The 23,397-nt window shown below is 44.6% G+C and overlaps 1 protein-coding gene across 1 annotated transcript in view; it reads left to right on the forward strand.

The window, feature by feature from the left end:
* Nucleotides 1-1,010, forward strand: part of pdgfra (platelet-derived growth factor receptor, alpha polypeptide) — a 15,200-nt gene extending 14,190 nt beyond the window's left edge. Inside the window, exons 28-29 of the mRNA XM_015971683.3 lie at nt 331-566; nt 650-1,010. Coding sequence (XP_015827169.3) covers nt 331-566; nt 650-797 — 384 coding nt within the window. The 3' untranslated portion in view covers nt 798-1,010. The remainder of the gene's footprint in view (nt 1-330; nt 567-649) is intronic.
* The last annotated feature ends 22,387 nt before the right edge of the window (nt 1,011-23,397 follow it).

The raw sequence follows: 23,397 nt of genomic DNA on the forward strand, positions 1-23,397 counted from the left end.
CCTGGTTCACAGTTTTAATGGCAGCCAGTAAAGGAGGAACCAGTTTAGGAGGATCCACTTTTAGCGCTGTGACCAGCTGGGGGAAGGAGCAGTGATCCAGATGCACAACGCACAGTCCTCAGCTAATCAGCTCCCTAATCTGTGTCACAAATAATGAGCTAAGTTTTAACATGTTACCAGCTTAGAGTCTTCCACCGTGACAGCTGGCAGATTGCATGAGCTTCTTGGGATAATGAATTCAATCATGCATTATTTTCTCTTGTGTTTCTTTTCTGCACCACAAAACCTATATTTTCATTAATTTTCTGTCTGACATTCTGCCTCCTGCAGCATTACGAGAAGGTGAACCATGATTTCCTGAAGAGCGACCATCCGGCTGTCACTCGGGTGTGCGTGGAGACTGATGCCGACTACGTGGACATTCCATACAAGAACCAGGGCAAGCTAAAAGACAGGGAGAGTGGCTTTGATGAGCAGCGGCTGAGCTCTGACAGTGGCTACATAATCCCCCTCCCCGACCTGGACCCAGTGTCTGATGAAGAATACGGAAAGAGGAACAGACACAGGTAAATGGACCAGTCAGTATTTCAGCTACAGCACGCAGTACCACTACTGAACACTGCCTAAGTCTATTACTCTGCACCAACAGCTCTCAAACATCTGAGGAGAGCGCTATAGAGACAGGGTCGAGCAGCTCCACCTATGCTAAGCGTGAGGGGGAGACCCTGGAGGACATCACACTGCTGGACGAGATGTGCCTGGACTGCAGCGACCTGGTGGAGGACAGCTTTCTGTGACAACTGACTAGCCTGAGCAGAAACAGTGCAAGGAGAGGAGGTGTGAGGACATTTGAAACCAGCCAAAGACTCTGACATCACTGGTTCTCCTCTCAAACTGGCCATTCCAGGGACAGAACAAAACCACTTCACAGTCTCAGTGAGTCTGTGGTGACGCAAAGGTACACAGCTCTCCTCCACAGACGGGGAACTCCTTTGGGTTGGAGAGGAGGATGAGCGTGAACAAAAAAGTGACACAAAGGAAGGACTACACACGCCTGCTCCAAAAGTCATACTCCTAACGCTTTATACCATTGAGCCTTCTGTCAACAACAACAAATCTAACATGCAGATCAGAAACTTTCAATGAGCTCATCAAGACATTCAGACACCTGTATTTGACCACTACCTATGCACTATTTCATCTAGACTGCTTCAAGTGTCCAAACAGTATTGAAAAGGAACAAAATGAGCGCCTGATGCTGGCACAATCAGTAGCAATACTTCTATTTTAAGCACAAAATGTGGACTGTGTGCATGTGTTTGTACGTGACCATGTAGTGTCCTCGGTAGTAAGGTACATGTGGCAGTTCAAATTTATTTTTTTACATCGTTGTTATATGAACATGTGTTATTTGTAAACGAGTAGATGCAGACGCAGTAGATGTCGTGTGTGTCTTTGCTCGGTTGTTCGTTTCTGCCTGAAAGATCACGTCGTGGAACTTTTTAAAGGCCTGGGTCTTATTTGATGCACGGACTTCATCAGATCTAGGGTGATTGTAGTGTAAATAGCTCCAGAGTTGTTTTATAAGAGAGAAATATTGAGATGGTACTCCATTATTGTTTATGAGTACCTGCAACGGGTTTCTGCTCATGTTGTCACGGCTTTGGAAAAGTCGATTACAGTTAAAATACTAAAAAACACATTTTTGGGATTTTATGATTTAGATTTTGTCAGAGTATGATGTGTTTCCACCAAAAACTGCAGGAGGCATTGAATTAGGAATTTTTGAGCCAAAGAAATGAATATTGTGTTTAAATCTGAAGGTTTATTTAAACACCTTTGGTGCGTTCTTGCTGTGTTGAAATTCTAATTCCATCTTTTAGTTCTTTTTAAAACACAGAAAGGTTTTATTTACCTGCAGCGTTTCGTTTGCGGCTGCAACCTTTCTGTGTTTTAAACCGAACGAAAAGACGGAATTAGAAGGTTTCTTGTCTTGTATTTTCACACAAACCCTTCATAAGTAGGTTTCAGTCATTCTGGACTTCTGCATTCCCCGTGTCATCCTCACCCGCTGTGCCTCCTCGTTTTGACTGTGATTTATCCTACAATCAGATGTTGCACTTTCCTTTTCCTCCACTTTCTGTTGGATGATGCCGACAAACTAATCCGGCTAAGCTAAAAACGAGAGACAGAAAAGATGGAAACAGCTGTTGCTTTGACCCTTGATGTGAACGTTTGCAGCACAGGTGAGTGGTGTGTGTGTGTGTGTGTGTGTGTGTGTGTGTGTGTGTGTGTGTGTGTGTGTGTGTGTGTGTGTGTGTGTGTGTTGGTACCCTGTCTGTAGTCATAGATAATCACACTTAATATGACCTTTTATTACAGTGTTACCCATATTCTACATCATGTACAGTCAGATGATATATATTTCAATAAATGATTTATAAAGTAAACAAGTTGTTTTGTTTGTACTAAACACTCCAAAGACACATTAGTGTGGCAACAAGAATGAATGATGAGGTTCTTGTTTGTTTGCCACTAATGAAAAAGCAATCAGATGCGTGTGGGTTGTTTTATCTCAGAGGTCGTGCCTGCAGAAAAAGGAAAACTTAATAAAATAAAGATAAATCATGCTCATTTTGAATTTCATGTTTTGATTTGTGAAACTAATATAAATAACGTGAGAAGAAAGGAAACATTTATATGTTATTATCATACTGACACACGGTCTGAGGCAGGTAACATCCACACAAGAAAAATCTACATAGTTTTACAAGAAAAAGCTCAAAAACATTTCCTGTTGTGAGACGAACGTTAAAAAGGGTTTTACGTGTCTGGAATTGATTTCCATTCAACAATTATGGCAATTTTAATGTATCCAGTAAGTCTTGTTTAACTTGGATTCATGGTGAAAATCGTAAACAATGTCATTTCTTCTGCCACCGTAGCGTGGTGGAGGTGTTTCAGTGCCCTAATGATCCTAGCTGTGCTGTCTGTGGCATTTGGCCCATGGGGTTCCTCATGGAAAATTGGTCCTAGACAGAGTGGCACAAGTTTGTTCCAGAGTTCCCAGCCCAGAGGGTGACCACGGTCTTGCCCTGGAGCCAGGCCTGGGGTCCATATGCAAGCCCATAGTGACCCTGGATGCCTCTCGGTGGAGGTGTTCTGGGCATGTCCTGCAGCAGGAGGCTTCGTCAGCCCAGGGCATGATGGAGGGATTGTATCTCCAGACCGGTAAGAGGACACCGAACTGTGTTTAAACTATCACATACAACTAATTAATTTAATAAGCTCAAGCCTTTAACGTTTTTATTTGAAAAACAAATTAACTTAGTATTCCACCCATTTTCTGCCAGGATCTGCTTCTGCAGCCGCCTGTGTCTCCTCTCCTCTTGTTAAGTGTTGATTGGGCTCACCTGCCCCTCGTTACCCCACCCACCTGTTTCCCCGACTATCCTCAAACCCTCTGTTTGTGCTGGTCTGTGTCATATCCTCCTCATGTCATCCTACCTGCCTTTATTCGGTTAAACCAGTTCCTGCTCTCTTGCATTTGGCTCCCAACAACTCCCCCTCATGACATGAATACAAGCACAAAAGTCCAAATTATGTTAGCAGAACCTGCAGCCGTTGCATTCAAATCAAATCGGTTATCCCATGTTTGACGTAACAGCCAGTAAAAATACCTTCACCACAGAGCATTCATTAGACCTCAGACAGATCCAGGCCATGGTAACAGGTCATATTATTAAAATATAGCAAAATAATAACAATAAAATTATACAAAATCTTGTAAACGAGGTTTAACTTAGAGCAGTTTTTGCTCCAGCAAAAATGTCTTTTCTTTAATGCTGTCATTGTCATGCATTTTCACTAGATGGCAGTAGTTTCCAACTGAACCCTGTTGCTTTCAGGATGGGGTTCAGTGGATAGAGGTGACGTGGGGCTGATGAAGGCATCAGCCAACCTCTGTAGCTTAATATGCTCACCCTGGTGCCAACGCTGCATGCTGCGATGGGGGAGCTGCAGCTGTCCACAGCCCAGACCTGTAATCCATCACTCAGCCCGTCGCTCCAGAGCTGGGATCTAACACCATGGTGTTTGCTGATATCGGCTTAGTTTCAACGACCTGAAAATATTTAATCATTGCCTGTCACGGAAAAGCAAATATTCTGAAATCACTCATGGAATTTAAAAAAAGTTCAAATGAGAAGATATTCACGTCAAATCAATTTGGTTCATTTTACCTGCTCTTTTTTGTTTGTTTGAATGAGTTTACCCTGTTTGCACAGGCTGCTCATCGAGATTTTGATCCGAGCACTAAATATCCAAACAACAGGTGCAACATAAAGGGAAAATGCTTTGGCTCCACAGACAAGTACAAACTGTACCTGAGGAGGTGCACAAGCTGGTAATCCAGAGAGTACGCAGAACTAAAGCTTAGGTTTACACAACAGGATCTAAAATAAACCAGAGAGTTGAGGAACAGGTTGGTCATTGGTTATAACCATTCACACTGTAAAAAACACAAAGAGCGCTCACATCTGGCTTTTATTTACTCAATGAAAGTAAAAAACGACCTGTTTCTGTCCTGTTCAGAACATGAAGTTGGTGTGTTTAGTTGGAGTAATTCAGTATTTTATGATCAATTGTGATACATATGACAGATTTTTCTTTTAGCAACATTTAGAATAAGCTAAATTAAGATTGTGCAGTTTTGACGATCACATTTAAAACTTGTAAATGTCCATAAAACCCAACATTATTTTTAAATTCTTCAGGATAACATTTTTGGTTTAATTTTGATTTGCAAAGCAGCAGCTGCCCCGAACGACAACACAGGAGGCTTTGTTGTGCAGAAAAATGAAGTTCCTTGTCAGCGGGGTGAAGCTGCTGCCGCGGTGGTAACAAACGGTGCATTGACTGAACTCTGCCTGACGTGAGACGTGCATGCAAAGTGTTCTGGTGAGCAGGCAGCAATAAAATAACCAAAGCTTTGGCATAACTCGCCTGCAGATAAAGACCAGGAAAACCTGTAATTCTTCTCCATGAGGCTCAAAGAAAGAAATATTTCATAAAACAGAAAGTGATAAATACCTGAGGCTGACTTATGAACTGTTTTCATGATGTGAATAATCACAGTAAACTTGGGATGACTACTGAAACTATTCTCATCATTTCGATGTAAAACAGCTTCTATAATGTTTAAATGAAAACATGAAAGTCATTCTATAATTTTCCTTGAAATGTCGTCAGTTACTTTTCGAAGAAAACTATTGTTGTTCCAGCATAATAAACATGGGTTGAGCCAGGATGATCTGGGCGACCTGACTCCGTTTATTTACCTAACTGGGCTGGTTAGAGTAATTTAACAGGACTTATTGAATGGATCTTTGCCAGGTTTATTTAAATACACAATGTTTGATTTCTAAGCGCAAACATGCAAAACCTAGAAGGACAAGAAGAAGACAAATCTCCTTTAGATCTGCAACAGACACAATCAGTTGTGGCAAATTGGCCTCAAAGCCTGGCGCTAGCGTGCATGCTCTGTTACCGTGGTTCCCAAGGTTTTCAGCGTCAGACCCACACATTAGCAAGTGTCAAGACATGTGACCCCTGATATTTATTTGATAATAATTCAGTATGTAACTGCTTCAGGTCATGTTCTCTTATTTGTTTATCTTATTTATGACATTTCAGTAAAGCTTTTGTAACAATTATGCTAGAAATCAGGGAAGGAATTTTCTGTTGTATTTCTATGTCTGGAAATCATCTCCAGACCCCCCGTGTAGCACCCGCGGCAACGTCTCAACCCCAACTGTGTGAAGCACTGCTCAACTAGAGCAGAATGGCAGATCTTGATGAAGCTTACAGGAAATTTGGAACCATGTGAGAATTCCATTTTATTTATAAAGCACATTTCTACACGGCTGAAGCCAACCAAAGTGCTGCACAGTAAAAGAGCATAAAAATCAACACACAGGAGTAATAAAGGTTGTACAGTAGCTACTATACTGTAGGCGTGCAACCAAGGAAGATGTGGATCCATAAAAAAGGGAATTTGCATAATCCAAGCGAGAGATCACAACTGCATGGATCCCTGTGTGTAGGTCACGTCTAGTCAGGATGGACTTCAGCCAGATGCTGAGATGACCTGATGGTAAAGTTTGTTCTGGTTCTGGTGAGGAAAATGTTTAAAGGGTTGGGGGATGGGAGGGTCTCTCATTAAGGATTTGTGGAGAAACCCCTGCTCCATCGATCCTAGCACATCTCCAGTGCCTTTTGGCTCTAGTGGTGTTATGCTGAGTAGCAGACCGTTTCAGACACTCAGTCTGACCCAAAATTAGCTGGGAGATGAATATTAATGTTTCTCTGTAGCTGACTGTTTCTTAAAGCAACAAAGAAACAAAAGCAGAGAGGTGGGTTGTATTTTTAAGGTTGCTCTTTAAAGCAGCCTTTGTATATCTTTTTAGTAGTCAAATAATTAAATTCATAAATTACAATGTGTAATTTCCTTGGCCATAGGAGGCAGTACATACCTAAGAAAGTGGCATTTTTGTGTTAGAGTAAGACCTTACCTTACCGGATGGCCAGTTGGGTCAAAAATCCCCGGGAGCACAACCTCCAGCAAAACAAGCACATCAGACTCCCTTTCATCACTGGCAACGAGTGAAGAGGTAAATGTCTAAAACAACAAAGTTTATGAAGGATAAAAGTTTTCTAATCATTTGTTACGAATCACTAAATGCATTTTGTCCTCACAGGCTCACGTAGAAGGAAACATGGTGTCTAATATGGCGTCGCTCAGAGATGTGGGCCCAATCCCAATCCTCGCACGTCCACACCTGAGCCCTTCAAGTGCACAATCCCATCCAGGGTTGCGAGTGTGAAGGGTGTCCCGATTCTCAGGTGCGGAAGTTGATCACGCCCCTTTTGCACTCTTGATCTGCACTTCACCCAAGTCTGCATCGATGTGGACTTGGGTGAAGTGAACTACCCACAATCCATTGAAGGAAAGGCTCAGGTGCTTTTTCTGAAAACGTGTATTTTCTAATGAAAGTAGTTCAGGATGATTAGTTGATGCTCTGAAATGTTTTAGACAAAGCAGCAATTAATTTAAAAGTATTTAAAATAATTGTTTGTTTGTTTGTTTGGAAGTTGTTAATAAAGGTTTTTGAAATGTGTATCACAGCAACCAGCATCCCGGCATGCTTTGCGGTCGATGACACAATGCTCCCTGTTTCAATTTGGCAATCATCTGCACACTTGAGTACCACACTCGAAGCCTTGCTTCGCTCTTAATCCAAGTGCACTTTGCTGAAGACCGCAGGACGCAGTGCGAGTGCTGGGATTGAGCCATGGGCTGTGTCCAAATTCAGGGGTTGCATGCTCATGAGGTCGGACTTTAAGACCAGTGACGTCACAGCGCCAAAACAAAGACTGTCCAAATTCAAAGAGTGCTCAGAATGTGGTTTTGAAATCCATTCTTCTTTTCCCTGATTTAGAGAACAGGTGCGGTGTAGTCTCCTCACCTCTTTAAATCCCAAGATGCACTGCAGGATATTATGCAGATGGATTTGGGATACAGTAGCATTTTTATGTTTTTACGTAACCCAAATTACTCATGTCATGAAGCTAGCTTAAGTTCACATGGAAATGGTAAGAGCTTTTAGACTTTAAAAAAAAAGCAAATGATACTATACCAGCAAACCATTGCGTCTTAGCCTGACATACAAAATATGCCGGCGGTACATCTGCTGTAGCTCTTCAAGCAATAACAAAACAAGGAAAAAGTTTAAAACATGTGCATCATTTCTGCAGCTTCTGAGTGCTGTGGTTGTTGGGTGACAGTAGGACATCCGCCGAAGTAGGAGGACTAATATTTAAGGCTGCACTGTCCAAATCCACAACATCCGGTCTAACCGGCCACAGAAGAACACGCTCTCCTGAGACCAGTGAGGACGGGTGCCCATGAGCATGCAACCCCTGAATTTGGACACCGCCTTAGACCCGCTCCCATGTGTTTAACATCCAATTTTTATGGTTATGTTACAAAGCCGCCAAATGTTTTCATCTACTGGACATCTTTAAAATTTCTTTAAACTGCATTTTGATGGATGTCTCCAGAGATTACTGGTAAAAACTACACAATGTCTCTTTAAAACATTTGGTCATTTTATTTAATCTTTTTAAACAACCAAACTGAGTGGAATCAAAGCTTTACTGGCATGATATTGAAGAGAAACATTTCTTCTTCTGCAGTGTCAGATGTATCCGGGTGGTCTCTGGGGAGAAGGGCCGTTTGGACAGAGCTGTCGGAGGTCAGGATGGGCTGGTGAAGTGTGTGATTAGCCTGTACGGGATTGTTGTCCTCCTGATTTCTTGCTGCTGTAGATCAGCATCAGCAGGATGCTGAAGATACAGTACAGACAGGCGGCCAGAGAGTGGCAGAGGAGATGCAGAACAGAGACGAAGGGAGAAGAAGAGAGGAAAGTGCAGCCGAAGGAGGGAGAGGGAGATGTTGCAGAAGTTGGAGAACAAGTCAGACAAATTTTATAAATTAATTTCTAGCATGAGAACAAACATTTATAGGCTGTAAAAGATTACCAATGATAAAAATACAGCCTGGAGATATGAAATCATAATTTCACTAAAAACAAAAGCCATAAAAGATTAAACTATAATTATGGACATATTCCCGGAAACAAGTGAATAATTTAGAGTTGAATGTTTCTGTGGAGTGTTTTCCAGCATCACTGCTCCAGCTTTTTAATGTTCAGCATAGTTTAGAGCTCAGATCTGTTGCCTTGTTTCTGTTCTGATGTCAGACTGCAGCTTATCCTCTGTTCCAAGTCTGTGTCATTCCTCTTTCTGTTCCTAAGACAGAACTTTTCAGTCACTTAAACCTTTTTCTATTTTCAGTTGCCTGCAACCGGGATCCAATTTACAACAAACATTGCAGAAATGTAAGCCCAAAAACCTAGTTTATACACGTGATCCTTCCATCTCTTTCTGGGACTGGCCCAGGGTCTCCTCCCAAAACAACATGCCCCAAACACCTCGGCATAATGGAGGAGTGGCTCTAGCCTTAGTCCCTTCTATATTTCCAGGCCAGTGTGAAGAGCCAAGAGCTAAAAGAGAGCTAAGAGGACAAAAAACGGAGACGGGAACCTCCAGAATTTATGAGTTCTGTCCATAAAAGCACATCTCTTTTAGTTGTTCATATTCCATCCTCAATCATTAATTCTAATGTTGTTTCAAGTTTTTGTTTAAATCAGATCATCTTTCAGATGTTTTCTTCCCCTTCAGCAGCTGCACAACTAGTCACTATTTATTCATGATGCTTCCTGGTCTCACACTTTCATTTCCTCATTTTGTTAAAGCTTTATGCTTTTTGAGGCTGTCGCTAAACACAGCTGAAGGGTCTAAAACAGGGGTGTCGAACTCAAACTCACACGGGGCTGAAATGAAACTCTGGGACGGAGTCGAGGGCCAAACTTAATATTTTTTGAAAAAGTGACGGCAAATTTGCACATTTTCTTTATCAACATGTATGCAATTTTGAACCTTTAAATTTGGAAACGAACTTATTTCTGCATTAACACTGAATGTGGAATAACCAAATTACACACGAGCAAGTCAGTTTTAAATAAAAGGCATCAGTGGTATTCATTACTTGTGGTATAATCAGCATTTTATAAATCTATTCAGGATTTATGTTTTCTTGTTTATTCATTTTTCTTATTTTTTATTCTCCTTTTTTCTCCTGTAATACGTGTCATCGCTGCTGTGACGTCCAGCTTTCCCCACTGAGGAACAATAAAGGGATTTTCTATTCTATTCATCTATCTGCAGCCTTTCCACTTCCTGTTTACTGTAGGTTAAATCTTTTCTCACGGGCCAACAACAAAATAAAAATATCATTTTATCTTAAATGAAAATGCAACATCTCACCTGTTAACTTTCATGTTTTGGAGCAGAAAAAGAGCATCAAACCAACATATTTAAAGCTCAGTTTGCTCCACTGGTTTACTGTGATGCTCACCTGTTCCAGCCAGATACCTGCATCATGGGGTTGATCTGAGCTGAGGAGGAGACTCCTGTTGTTTTGTTCATCTTCATCATAATAACGACAACATTAGATAACAACAGGTGCTCACATAGGTTTGTGCTGATGAACATGTCTGAGCAGCTTGACCACGTTGTTGTGTGTCGGGGAGGAAACACGACTGCAACCACAGAGTCGTGCTGGTTTGAGCGTGTCGCTGCTCGCTGGAGATATATCAGCTCTGTCTGGACGTTAGTTGGAACACTTTCTCTTTCAGTCGTGAACACATTACTGAGCGGCTAGAACCTCCGTTTCTGGGCTTCAACGTCAGAAAACAGCTGAGTGAACTCGGCGCTGAGTGAGAGGAGTGTAGTTTGTCCGAGACAGCGGAGCTGCAGAGACCGGCAGCAGGCGCTGAAAAAACACACAAAGGAGGGGGCGCTTCTGCTCCGCACAGATGCCGCAAAGCATCATGGGAGTTGAAGTCTTTGCGGTAAAATCGGCCAGCGGGCCAGTTTTAATATAGTTTTGATATTCATCTCGCGGGCCACATAAAAATGCTCTGCGGGCCGCATCTGGCCCGCGGGCCTTGACTCTGACATATGTGGTCTAAAACATTCACATGTTTGTGTGGCAATACGGGAGTGGTCTATGACCTGTTGACGCCAAGGATGGCAAATGTATCTGCTCGAGTGCAATTTCGTTAACAACGCCACCTTGGGAATTTCACCCAAGGAATCAAAGCATGTAAATTCATTCCACTTCATTCAGACAGAGACGTGGTTTCAGAAGTTACAATTCATGTATTTTATTTTATTGAAAATAACTGCTTAAAAGACATGTTAAGAACGGGCCATGTAAAATGTCATAAAAATGCTAAAATTAATGACAACAGGAACTGAACCAATGGATTTAAGCCAAACAAAAATATGTTGACAAGCAGGACTGAGGCTAGTGATGGAGGCAGGTGACTCGGGGCAGAAAAGCCCCAACCAGCAAAAAATAAGAAAATATAAAAGATTCACCCCTGGCAGTGAACATTCATACCAACGTGAGAACCCAGCACCACCACACTCGCACACGGGACCACCACCTCCGAGGCCACACCCCACACCTCCTGCCAATTGTCAGGGACCGAGCAGTTAAACTCCAGGACAATGGTTTAAAAAGAATATCTTCTCCATTTATTTCATAATTAATTAACCAAAATCAAACAAAACCGGGCCCAAAGGAAAAAATGGCCACAAAAATAAACTTAACTAAAAGTAACAAGCAAGACTCTCCAAAAACTGAGACACACAGGGGAATTTATACACAAAGGCTAGCCTACAGACAACGAGGAGGGGAGAGACAAGGGAAACACTAAGACAAATAGTAAATAAACCTAGGAAACTAAGTTAACAAAGTATAACTACCACAAAAAAAGTTTAACTAATACATCCTAACAAAATCTGGTAAACTCAATAGAGCTTCAGAACGTCTGGTTTCTGGTTTCTTCATTATCACGCTCCCTGCTTCCAGGAGCCAGATGGAGTGTTCCACTTCCTGCATGGAGTTACACTGGGCGTGTTTTAAAACATTTCACTGGGTTTCTGGGCTGCACACAGCACTGAAATTGTACTTTTAAAGATTTTAAATGACATTTTTTAGCATCTGATTCTGGTGAGGCTGTGGTTCTGCTGCTGCTGGACTGGATTTGCATTTGACACTACTGACATCAGATCTTGTTGGGTCGCTAGAGCATTGGGTGGGGCTCTAGTTCTGAGGTCCTACCTCTCGGAAAGGACTTTTTCTGTTTCCCTTGGTCCTAACTTGATGTAGAGCTTGGGGAGGGGGGTTCCCCAGGGGGGGCGGTTTTGAAGCCCCTGCTGTTCTCTCAATCATCTTCCACTAGGATTGTTTTTCAAAAACCACATTAGCTTCTATCTTTATGCTGATGATTGTCAGCTTTATTTGCCTGTTCAGCATACAGCTTCTTTCTCACCAAAGTGGAACAGATGCATTGTTCTTTCCATGTGGCTTCTGTGACTCCTTTCCGCTCTCTTCAGGTGAAACCCCTTCTGTTTCAAGAGTAAATCCTTACATTTACCATTTCATTTGTGTATAAAAGGGTTTGTTTTTACCTGCCTGAATGAAAAGAAATTTGGAATAATTTCCATGGTGACCTCTCACAAATATCCATCGTGTGGTTGATATTTTGCTGATGGAGAAACATCCACACACACTCGAAACCATTACCATCTGACAGCTGTAGGCACTAACACATTACTAAATTAACCAAAAACAGCATTCAAGCTGTGACCCTTGACAAGAAAGTGAGATTGACAAATGTTTGCATCTGAGTGGATGTTGTGGGTTTGCTTATTTAGACTACAAATACAAGTGAGGTTACAGATGATTTATTAAAGTAAAAGGAAAGGCTGAACAAATCCACCAAATAACCAATCCAGCTGTCTACTGCAGAATGGATAACCATCTTAGTAACAGAAAAGGCAAATGAGACAACGGCACACATTGAGTGCATTAGCATTTGTTTATTTACAAGACTGGTGACACACTTTACACTGTTTTCCTATTTCTCAGGCAAATTCACATGCCCTCTTAGAGCTTTGAATGCCCCGTAGCAATCTTGTCACTGTCAAAGGATCACACGCACCTTTAGCATAAATAAACAACTGTTGAGCAAGCTAGTGTGCCACAGTATGTAAATACGCATACGACTGAAAATTCTGGTTGACCCTGCCTTTCCACAAGAACAGTTCGGAGCATATCTATTGTCATTAACGAGGCACAAGGCACACCATGTGATGAGCTGACCAAATGCTTTGAAAACCAAACTGACAGTGGATTTGATTTCAAATGACAAATAAAGATCTCTTTAACAATTTGGAAAGACTCAGCCAGGCCTTACCAGATCATAAGTCACAAAAGAGATTGAGGGAAATTTGATTGTATAATGTTTTACTTTGGGAGAGTGAGAGGGAATCTGATTTTGATATATTTGGCTGCAAGAGAGAGTGTGAGACAATTAGATTAGCAATCTCTTTGGTTTGTTTGATATGTAACATCAGTCTCCTTTGTGAAACTCAACGCCTCGTTGCCGTCAGTGTGGTCTCCATCCACTGCTCCCCGGGGACAGCAGGTCCGGGAGCGGCTCATGGTTTGGACATGTCTGCTGTGAAAGACATTTGCCTTTCAGTCGTACCATGCCCTCAAGGCCGGTGTCTCATTTCAAGCTTTTTCTCAAAGGAGCATGTCTGACATGTGCTTCCCAGGCTTTTCCGTTTCACTGGGGCAACATATCCAGATTAAAACACCATCACTGTAAGAGATACTGCAATTGATTTGTCTCTTTGGGATTAAAACCCAGCTGAGAAAACAAAGGAGTCCTTTTAGTCAAACCTAAAGACACCACTTTACATAAAGAACACATATATCCTGTAGAGCCTAAATCCCATTGATCTTTGTCTCAAATTTATAGCTCTGATCACATAGACCTTGTTGTTGGGAACTTGCTGCAAGTCAGGAAAACATGCTAACTCATGACTATGAGCAGAGTTTGCTCTCAGGAATCATATGAGTACGCTCTAGGCTGGGGTAATACAGGATCCCAAACAGCACTTTTAAGAACTCCTTTTATATTTATACTTGTAAGTTACCAAGACAACTTTTGTCTTTCATTTGGTCACATTTTTCTCCTTCCTTAGCACAAGACTATCAATTCAAGTGAAAATTTGTTTAACGGAAAAAACATCCCACAATATTCTTTCTTATCTCATGTGCCGCCTACGCACCGTGGATAATGGCTGTCATTGGTTTACGGTCATCAAACAAAGTTTGCTCAAACATTTTCATTCCTCACAGCAGATCTTTTCCAAAACGTTCTTTCTGGTGTTACTACCACTGTTCAGCTGTTTGCGTAAACTCCAGAATGTACTGAAGAGAGATCAGATTACTTTCAATTAACAGGAAAATTCCTCTTGGCAATGAAAATGGACTTAATCCCAAAACAACATTTCCAATGCATTTCTATCACAATAGCTATTGACGCTAGTGTTTGTTTATGCACTCACTGTATTAATAATTAAGTAAAATGCCGCATTGTGCTGCTTTTGGATGTAATGTCCAGTCAAAGGGCAACAAGTGGAGTGATGTGAGTTTTCACAGCTTTCATACTGGCAAGATGAGGAGAAAGCAGTGGGAAGATACCTGTGGACAGACACAACTTCTCAAAGATCCGCGGCTGTGTTCCCAACTTGTTTCTCCTGATGCGTCTGAGGCTAATAGTCGACCACAACGACTTAAAGAGCTCACCAGAGCAGCTGGGTATAAGAGAAGGTGGAAAGTAAATGCTTTACCGACCATTTTCCCACACAAGGAGCCTAAACGCCCTCGGAGAGACAAGAGACGCTGGATGCTCTCCTGAGCCGACAACCTGCTCCTGAAGCTGGCGCTTCTGTCACATTCGGCGAACCATCTGACCCGCCACTCGTCACGGATGAAGCTGAACGTTCACCTCTCCCGTCAGTAAAACAAGCATTAAGTGTAGCAATACAGTGTTCTTCACATATATAATATCTGCAACAATGATTAAAGCCGTTTCACTGACTATCCTAATCATTTCTTGGGGCGACGGTGGCACAGGAGTTAAGTGCTCACCCCGTAATCGGAAGGTTGCGGGTTCGAGCCCCGCTCAGTCTGTCGCTGTCGTTGTGTCCTTGGGCAAGACACTTAACCCACGTTGCCTGCTGGTGGTGGTCGGAGGGACCGGTGGCGCCAGTGCTCGGCAGCCTCGCCTCTGTCAGTGCGCCCCAGGGCAGCTGTGGCTACATCGTAGCTCATCCCCACCAGTGTGTGAATGTGTGTGTGAATGGGTGAATGACTGATTGTGTTGTAAAGCGCCTTGGGGGGTTCCAGGACTCTAGAAGGCGCTATATCAAATACAGGCCATTTACCATATAGGCCATTTTATCTATAAAGCACTCGACAGCCCTGGATGCTAAAATTCTCCAAAATCATTCATAATTGAATAAGTTTGATCACACGATAGCTTACTGTTAACTTCTGTTGACAAAAAAGTGAGCTCTTGACAACAAACACTCTCCCTCTCGGATACCATGGAGACGCATTTGCTGCACATGCACCACTGGTTTTGCCCTGCACTCGCTTCATGCCGCCCTTCTTGCACTTCATTTTTGTCATGTTGTGGGTAAGCTGTTTTACCCAGGACATGAAGAACCACACGCAGATAACTAAGGTATGTAAAATAATATAACTGTTTATTTAAATGAGGATAAGTGAGAACTAAAGGCGCTGCTCCAAAAAACGGGAACAGGAAGGATTTGGTATCTACAACGAGAGATAAACAAACGTGAGAATATGCCAGAACCAGAGAACCAAGAGAAATTATATTTTTTTGGGAAATAGTTCTTACGGTCAGAGACCAGGGGTCAGTGATGGTGAACTGGGTCAGGTCTAGTAGTGAAGAGGTGGCTGAACCGATGGATGAGGTGGAGACGAGCAGGAGACGGTACTAGGTGTCCAAGATGTTGGAAGACAGGCGGGCGGTGGAGAGCGGAGGCCAGAGGATCCTGAAAGACGCAACCTCGAGTACAACTCCAGGCATAGGTGGTGTCATGTTGTGGGGGAAGAGTCTAACCCAGGACATGCAGAATCAGAGTCGGGTAGTTTGAAAAAATAATAATATTTATTGACAAAACGATGAACTAAGAGCGCACTGGAAAACCAGCGGGTGCAGAAACGGGAAGCAGCGTCTAGAGGGGAGAGGAACAGGGGTGAGTATGGAAGTAGTAGTATGGTAGGGCAATTGCGGACGGAGGGACTTACGGCTTAGAGAGACGAGACGTGTGTGGGAGGGGTGAGCCGGGGTAAGTCCAGGGAATGAATGTAGAGCGGTTGAGGTGAATGGTGAAATTGGATCCGGACCAAGGTGGTTCTGGAGAGAGAGCGAGAGGTGGAGGAGATCGGGGCAGCACTGGGAAGAGGGTGAACAAGGAGACGAACCAGAGAATAATCCAAAACAGCGTAGGGAAAAATCCTGATGGCAATCCAGACCTGAGGTGAGTAAATCCATAAAAAGTATCAATCCAAGTCACGAGAGAAAAACACACTAGAGAAACTAGAGCTAGAGACAAGCGAGGACTAGAAACTACCAGTCAGTGGCAATCATCTGGTGTCGAGTCATGTCCACCTTCCTCCTTATAAACCGGCCCGCTTATCAGCTGATTAGAAACAGCTGTTGCTCCCTCTCCTGAAACCAAGCACTCAGAGATCGTGAGAAGATGAGAAGAGTACTCACCCCGGCTCATGACAGGTGGGTGATTCAAGGTGAGGTAAATGGAGACAAGAACAACAGGATCTTACAGGAAATATTCGCAGGAATACAGCAATCTAGACTAGGCTTGAAGCTACCCTTGGTGAGAGTATCGATCGGCGCTGGAGTTGTGTCACACCGCTTCTTAAATCCCCTGGCTCTCTAATTAACAAGATCAGGATCAGCTGGAGCTTACTGACACGCCAGCCTGTAACACAAAACTGAAAAATGCCAGGTCTCCTTTAAGGATGATTAAGGCAGACGGTACCGTAGATATCAGGCCTTAGAGAACCGATCGACAATGGCGAGTATGGCGGTGAAACCCCTGGAGGTGGGAAGGCCAGTTACAAAATCCAGGGCGACATGGGACCAGAGACAAAGAGGAACCAGCACCGGCTGGAGAAGGCCTTGAGGAGACTGTTTATTGCTTTTATTTCTGGCACATACCTGGCAGGCGCTGATATATTCCTTGACATCCTTATACATGGACGGCCACCAAAAGGTCCTTCGGATGAGGGTTATGGTTCTGCCGAGGCCAGGATGGATGGAAAATCTTGCCATGTGTGCCCAATGTATCAGGGATCCACGGGTACTGGAAGGAACATAAATCTTGTGTGGCGGACCGGTACCTGGATCTGGTTCCAGACGTTGAGCCTCCTGTACTTTGTTGGTTATGTCCCAAGTGATAGAGCCGACTACACAGGAGGCGGGTAGTATGGTGGTGGGTTCCACTTCTCTATGCGAAGCGTACTGGCGAGAGAGGGCATCTGGCTTGATGTTCTTTGAACCGGGTCTAAAAGAAATGATAAAGTTGAAGCGGGAGAAAAACAGTGACCAGCGGGATTGACGAGGGTTCAATCTCTCAGCCTTCTTAAGATATGCCAGGTTCTTGTGGTCGGTCCACATGATTATGGGGTGTTCTGCTCCCTCCAACCAGTGACGCCACTCCTCCAATGCCATCTTTATGGCCAGCAATTCACGGTCTCCCACATCGTAATTTTGTTCAGCAGGGGTGAGACGACGGGAGAAAAAGGCGCAGGGATCGAGGCAGTGATCTGTTGGGGAGACCTGAGAGAGTATGGCACCCACCCCAGTGTCGGAGGCATCGACTTCCGGGACGAACTGTAATGAGATGTCCGGGCGTGTGAGTATGGGTGCTTGGGTGAAACTGATCATGAGGGCGTAGAATGCCTGATCAGCCTCCTAGGACCACAAAAAGGGTCTTTTTACTGAAGTGAGTTGTGTGAGAGGCGCAGCTATCTGGATGTAGTTCTTATAAAGCGGCGATAAAAGTTAGCGAAACCCAGAAATCGTTGCAGCTGTTTACGTGTAGATGGGGTTGGCCATGTCTGAACTGCGTCAACCTTGTCGGGATCTGTCTTCAGCCTTCCACTCTCCAAAACAAAACCCAGGAACTTGACAGAGGATGCATGGAACTCACATTTCTCGGCCTTGACGTATAACCGGTTTTCGAGTAGTCGTTGGAGCACAGCTCAAATCAAATCAATCAATCAAAGATACTTTATTAATCCCAGAGGGAAATTAGAGTTTCAGTACACACAATTCAGAGATCAGACATACATGGCAAGACACATGACAAGAATTGGTGACTGTGGTCATTCGCAACCCTGAGTCGCGCTACCTTAGTAGAGATAAGATGGGTTACATGAGGATTGCTTCAGGTGGAGCGAAACAAATGCACTTCAGAGTTACCCTCCCACCAGGAGGGCAGCTTTGCTCTGCAAAAAACACCTCAAACACATATGCAACAGACTTCAGACAACACAACATAAATGTCCACTAGGTGGGGTGGGGTGTTGGGACTATCCCTACTTCAGTTGCTGCTGCCATGATAAGCAGTGCATGTCTTTTTTTTTCTTTTCTTTTTTTTTTTTTTTTTTTTACCGTGTCCTGTCTGGCTGTGAAGCAAGCAGAATTGATGTCTGAATGCTGGTGACAAGCCTTACAGATTAATTCTCAGGTGGAGCATCAAAGCGTCTGCTTTTAATGTCACGCCTGATACTTAAAACTTTATTGTTATTGTTGTTGAATGCTTTGTAATTTTGACCAGACACGGACACAGAGGTGAAAGAGAAAGGAAAAGAAAAGGTGGGGAGGGGGGGGGGGTTCACAAAAATAAACAATAATGAACAAGAGTCTGCTTCTAGACCTGCAGAAAAGACAAAAAAAACAAAGGGACACAAAAAAGGGACACAACAACAATACAACAAGATCTACCTATCACTGCGTCAATTTGATGAAAAGAAAAAATATATATATATGTAATCAACATTGCTTAACTGAAGAATCACGATAATAAATCACAACGCATTAAGTGCCCACCATAGTCTTAAGACCTGTGTTTAACGTGCCCAAGTCCATACTTTTGAGAGCACCATGTGAGCACCTGTGTGTGTACACGCGCTTGTTTATTTAAGGTTTCTCTATAGGAGCGTCCAACAGAGAGTGTGAGGGACCACAGATCTGCCCCCCAAAGATGCGCAGGAGACGGGGGGAGCTCCAAGTCCCAGAGATCCAGGCGCTGCCCCAGAACGCAGGAACCCCAAGGAGACTGCAACCAGGAAGGCCCCCGCCCCCCTCGAGAGGCACAGAGGATCGCCCCGGGGGGCCACAACCAGCAGCCGGCAGAGTCCCCGGAGATATTAGCGGCAAGCCCACAGGCCCGCCCGCACCCTCCCACCCCCTAGCCGGCCGAGCACGGGACCCAGCGACCCGGGACCCAGGGGCGACCCGGGACCCAGGGGCGACCATCCCTGCCGGGGACCCAGCAGAGCCCAGGGACCCAGACCCCACCAGGCAGCCACCGGGATCTAACAGGCAGATGCCAAAATCTTTAAACCCCCAGACCCGGTTGCCACGAACACTCAGGCAGACCAAGGCACAAGCCCCCACACCAGGTGTGGCAGGGGGAGGGGGGACAGAGATCTATATCATCAAGAGAAGTTCCAGGAGAGGGGAGGACCCAAAGGCCCCACCTGACATATACAGTCATACACAAACACATTCACACGCTCCCTCCCTCAGGCTCACACATGCACATACAATCCAAGACTTACAAAAATGCATGCCGGACACCCACTCATGCTCCCCATACACACCCTATTCACTCTGGTCCCGGTACTGCTGCACATTGGGTACAACCATCACCGGTAACCAGAGTTTGACCCTTTCTGCTGGGGTGCTGATGAGCAGGCTCCCCCGCCCAATGCTGAGCACAGCAACCCACCACCCCAGACCCCAACCAGACGGCCAGATCTCCCTCCTAGCCTCCAGCCCCAGGAAGCCTAGCAACAACAGAGGTGGCTAAGACCCCGAGTCTCCCTCCGCCTGCTCCAATATAGTGTTGTGTGATCATGAGGTGTATTCCATGGCTGTGGTGAGTGGACAGTGTGGGCATCATCCAGCATATGCCAGCTGATGCCACCACACCACCCCACTTACACCCTCAGCCATCAGTGTCTAAGTGCGGTTTAAAATTGGAAGTGGGCACCGGCACTCGGGAAGAGGCTGAAATATCCCCCTGCCAAATGCCGTTGAATGTGCTCACTCCCAAGGCCCTAAGTGTGTGTTTGTGTGGAATGTCGTCAGTGGAAGTGTATGTGACACACTAATGTGTAGTCCCATTAGAAACTAATGCTGAAATGAGGAAAAGTGGCACTGCTGATGTCTTTCTGTTGGTTGCAATTACAACACCAGGCCACAGGATGGCGCCTTGAATAGCGAGGCAGAGTAGCAGGGTTAGAGGTCCCCTTCTCCAATTCGGCGGGAGAAAGGTAAAGACTAACAGCACCGGTTGTCTCTGTCTCATCTTTTTCCTGTTTTACAGGAACAGTTAATCTTGTCAACAGGCCCAACTCCTGGGGCTTGTTACAGATTCTTGGTGGCCCGTATGGGGATTGGTTCCACATCTCAGAGGGAGCTGATCCTCACACATCAATGAGACCTGCTGCGGAGCTGACGGTCCAAGTAGAGCTGATGTAACGCGGAAAAGCTGCTGTCCACTACAGAGGGAGGATCCAGCTTTGAACGACCCATCACAGGACAACAAGGAGCTCATCATGGCGGACAGCGAAAGGAAGAGCCTGGTTTGGGACATCAGGAAGGGCCTCTTCGCACTCACGCCGAGTCAATTGTTTGAAATTGCTTCCAAGGTGGGTTCAGTACCAGGCAAGGATCCCTCAAAGCTGTCAAGTGAGGATGCAGAAGGAAGCTTCGAGTACATCAACTCCTTCATGTACAGCGAGGTAATGTTAGAAGCTGAGGACAGTGGGATGGGGGAATTGTTAGCACTAAAGGACATAGTAGATGAGCTCCTGCATCCGACAGACATCCACACCAGTGCCCTGGAGACAAAGGTAGAAACATCAATGCCTGACCATGCATCTCACACTTCCCCAGAGCCCAGCCAGTTTAATGCAGCTCAAATAAACATGGACCAGTGCAACTCTAGCCATAACATCCCACAAGAAGAAGTCCTTAAAATGATTTCAGACTACGAGAAGGTTGGTAGGACTCTGCAAGATTTAGTAAAAACTCCTGCACTACAAAAAGCCCAAGGACAACTTGCTTTGCAAAGTAATGCCACACCACCACCAAGCCCCGTGGTTTCCCTCAAAGACCTACCCTATCTTCCGAGACGCGAGTTTAAGGTTCAGGGAGGGCAGGTAGGAGACCACATGTCAGACATCAGCTACAACAGTGTGTGTAGGCAGATAGAGGAGGGTTTTAAAGACAACTTTACAGAGGCTGAGATTGTTAGAGGGGTGTTAAGAATCGTGAAACCAGGCAGTTTCAAGGACATGTTGGTTAATAAAGATGACATGACAGTTATTGAGTTGAAAGGATTCCTGCAGTCACACCTTGGAGAAAGGAGCAGTACAGAGCTGTTTCAGGAGCTGATTTGTACAAAACAGAGAGAGAATGAAACCACCCAGCAGTTCCTTTACCGGGTGATTGGCCTAAAACAAAAGGTTCTCTTTGAGTCTAGAAAGGCTGATTCTGAGATTAAATACACAACGGAAACAGTTCAAGGTGTCTTCCTGCACACAGTTTATCAGGGAATAGGGCACAAAGACAAGGATATTAGAAGAGAGCTGAAGCCCTTGTTGGCAGACCAGTCAGTTACAGATGAGATGATTCTGAAACAGGTAATGAAAGTGACCAGTGAAGAGTCTGAGCATCAGCGTAGATTAGGCTCCACACACCGAGCAAAACAGGTCAGTGCCCATGTTGCCAATGTAGATGATGGGAAAGCTAAACAAACAAAAAAAGAGATTACAGAGCAAAAGTTGAAAAATGACACCGTAAAACAACTGGAAGAGAAGATTGACGCCCTCACTAGAGTAGTGGATGCACTAGCGGAAAAAATGAAAACTCAGTACTCTAGCAGTGCCGTCAGACAACCTGTAACAAAAGCAGAGAGATCTTACGCATGCCCTACATGTGTAGAGGTGGGCTCTAAAAGCTGCAACCACTGCTTCTCGTGCGGCGAAGAAGGCCACAGAGCAATTGGCTGCCTGAAACGTCCAAAGCAGCAGGGAAACGAGGTCCGGTTGCCGCGGAGGGACCAGCTGTAACCGGGATAACGTCTGAGTCCCACCCCAACACAGAGCCTGCATCATGTGACAACACAAAAGTGCACCAAGCCAAGGTCAAGACACTGAAACTAAAGAAGGGCAAAGATGAGCCACCCAAAGCCACAGTAAGCAACAGAGAGCCAATAGTTAGACTAATAGGAAAGAAAGCAACAACAAAATGCCTCCTTAATGGCTTAACTGTGACTGCTCTTGTAGATACTGGGGCTCAGGTTAGCTTGATAGACAGAAGTTGGAAAAACAAATACATTCCAGACGTTGATGTTCGGCCGATAGCAGAGCTTATAGAGTTAACTGACTATGGGAAGGTGCCGAAGATTTATGCAGTTAATGGGGAATCTCTCCCGTTTGATGGGTGGGTAATATTAACTGTAAACCTTCCAGGTAACGAAGACCCAGAGCTTTCCATGAATGTGCCATTTCTAATCAGCTCAGTGCCCTTAGACACACCACTCATAGGGTTCAATGTGGTGGAAGTGTTAATCCAAGGGAGTCCAGAGCAGGCTGCTTCTAACTTAGCTAAGCTACTCGGGGGTGCATTGTCTATCCCAGTAGATGAAGCACAGGGAATAGTACACTTCATCCAGACAAATCAGGAGAACACAACTCATGGGCGCCTAAGGGTGGGTTACAGAGATACAGTTATCCCAGCAGGCAGCACAACCTGGGTTAAGTGTAAGGTCCCACCACAACTTGACCCAAGTGAGCGTTTAGTGTTGTTTGAGCCCGAAGAGAGTTCGGCCCACCTGCAGCAGTTGGGACTAGGAGAGGGACTCCTAGAGATTCAGCCCAGTAAACTACCTTACGTAGTTGTGCCTGTTGAAAATCACACTAGGCATGACATTGTTTTAACAAGAAGGACTGCTATTGGTAGTGTCCAGCCGATTAAGAAGGTGGTAGAGACAGATACACCCATTAATAATGAAACTAAGGTGGAGGCTGCTACTGTTTCCCAGACTGAAGCAAACCTCCCAAGAACCTTGTGGCAGCCACCAGTAGATTTAAGCCACCTTGAGAAACATCAGCAAGACACAGTGGAAAAGATGTTGTATGAGGAGTCAGGAGCTTTCGCCAAAGATGTACATGACATCGGTTGTATTCCTAGTTTACAAATGTCACTCAACCTCAAAGATGACATCCCGGTGCAAAAAGCCTACTCCTCTGTCCCAAAGCCTCTGTTTTCTGAAGTAAAGGAGTACATTCAGGACCTCCTGGCAAAAGGGTGGATTGTTAAATCCAGGTCACCATATGCAGCTCCCGTTGTTTGTGTCTGGAAAAAAGATGGTTCATTACGCCTTTGTATAGACTACCGCCTACTGAACCAGAAGACCATCCCTGATAAACACCCCCTCCCTAGGATCCAAGACCTAACCGACACCCTTGGGGGGCATTCGTGGTTCACTATT

Source organism: Nothobranchius furzeri, chromosome 8, assembly GCF_043380555.1.
Source record: "Nothobranchius furzeri strain GRZ-AD chromosome 8, NfurGRZ-RIMD1, whole genome shotgun sequence".
Classification (NCBI taxonomy): Eukaryota; Metazoa; Chordata; class Actinopteri; order Cyprinodontiformes; family Nothobranchiidae; genus Nothobranchius; species Nothobranchius furzeri.